General features: G+C 33.7%; 1 protein-coding gene across 1 annotated transcript; it reads right to left on the bottom strand.

The window, feature by feature from the left end:
* Positions 1 to 265: 265 nt before the first annotated feature.
* Positions 266 to 1,419, bottom strand: LOC127091232 (thioredoxin-like protein CDSP32, chloroplastic). The gene has a single exon (XM_051029814.1). The coding sequence runs from the start codon at positions 1,353 to 1,355 to the stop codon at positions 462 to 464; it is 894 nt and encodes a 297-aa protein (XP_050885771.1). The 5' UTR covers positions 1,356 to 1,419; the 3' UTR covers positions 266 to 461.
* Positions 1,420 to 1,681: the final 262 nt, after the last annotated feature.

Genomic DNA, 1,681 nt, shown 5'->3' with positions numbered 1-1,681 from the left:
GCTATATTTTAGTTACAAATTTACATTTTTGTAACGAATTTTGTAACTAATCTAACTACTTACATAATAAATTTTTAATGAACTTTACTTAACACAATAGTTAAGAAAAGACTCAGCATATCTCTACACAGTAATATTGATTAACCTACTATTTGCACCAATTTATAATAGAGTTCCATAATTCCATTACTACATATTATCTAACAAAACAAATAGGTTCGTTTTTCATTTTCCATGTTTAATTTTCTTCCTCTTGAGTAGCTAATTAATCCCAAACAATCAATGCTATTTGCAACAATTTAATTAGTTTTGTTATCAAACAAAATATATTACCAATAAAAAAGATACATAAGGATACAATACAATTAAGGATACATCTTTCGAAAAAAGAAACCAGTGAGAGACAATCCTTAACTATATATTCCTATCTCACCAATTATCTAAACACAATAATGAAAGACTTAATAAGTAACACGCACCCCTTGGTACCTAAGAATTTCACCAATAAGCTCTCCTTTCCCTGAACCAACATACCTTCCACAAATCTTCCCATCTCTTATGAACAAAAACGTAGGAACTTGAATCACTTTCATGTCTCCCAAAAACTGCATACAGCTTTCATTCTCATCCCCATTCATCCTCGCAAAAACAACCGTATCAATCATTTGTCTCGACAGCTTTATCACTGTCGGATAAACCTTAACACAAGGACCACAATGTTTCAATCCAACATCAAGTACGATAAGCTTATGATCAACCTTATGATCTTCAATAAGTTTCTCAACATCTTCTCTGTTATGAAGTTGCACCACAGCTGAATGGTTGTCACCGTAGTATAACACATCTCCAACGAGCATATCAGGACCAATAGCTTCTTCTTCGTGGATTTTTACTTTGCTTTTGTAGAAAGTGAAGTGAGGTACTTTATCTACTTTTTCTCTTTTGCAGAGTTCTTTTGTTTTCTCTGATTCGTCTCCCATGACGAAGATGAATTCAACGTCGTTGCAGGTTCGACTGAGGTCGACTAAGAAAGGGTATATCTCGGTGCTTTCTGGATTTTCTTTGGTGGCGTATTCGACTACTACGAGTTTGTCTTTTGCTGATACAAGTGCTTGGTCGAATTCTTCTATGCTGTGGACTTTTTGAACTCGTTCATCTTTTTTCTTTGCACCTGGAGCTGCTGTGGCTTTTGTGATGACAACACGAGACTTGATGGGAGAGAGTAGCGATGGAGGGTGGAAAATTGGTAGAGAAGAACGAAGGGAATGAAGGGAAAGGAACTTAGGGAGGGTTGTGATTGAAGGAGGGATTGAGGGTTTGCATATGAAATTGCTGCAGTGGGTGATTGAAGCCATGGATGAGAGATGTAAGGATTGGGAATGAAGAGAGAATTGAGTAGGAAGAAGAAGAAGAATATGAATGATAAAAAAGCATATCCATCAAAAGACGTGTGGACATGTTGATTACACGTGTGTTTTGAATTTTCAAATTTCACTTCATTATGTAACTGAGTTAATAATAGTATATGCAAAATAATCTGCATCACAATTAATTCAAAAAAAATCACTAGTCGCCTTCTTATAATTCATAATAATGGTTTTTTTTTAAAATAATCATATTTTTAAAAAAATCGAAAATAATCAATAATTTAAAAAAATTATCAAAATAATTAGGTATTGAA

The sequence above is a fragment of the Lathyrus oleraceus genome, chromosome 6 (genome assembly GCF_024323335.1).
Source record: "Lathyrus oleraceus cultivar Zhongwan6 chromosome 6, CAAS_Psat_ZW6_1.0, whole genome shotgun sequence".
In the NCBI taxonomy this organism is placed as follows: domain Eukaryota; kingdom Viridiplantae; phylum Streptophyta; class Magnoliopsida; order Fabales; family Fabaceae; genus Lathyrus; species Lathyrus oleraceus.
The sequence above is the reverse complement of the archived record's forward strand: the minus strand, read 5'-3'. Positions and strand labels throughout refer to the sequence as shown.

Excerpts from the sequence above, each read along its gene's own strand:
- LOC127091232 (XM_051029814.1), bottom strand. The coding sequence starts at position 1,355 with ATGGCTTCAATCACCCACTGCAGCAATTTCATATGCAAACCCTCAATC.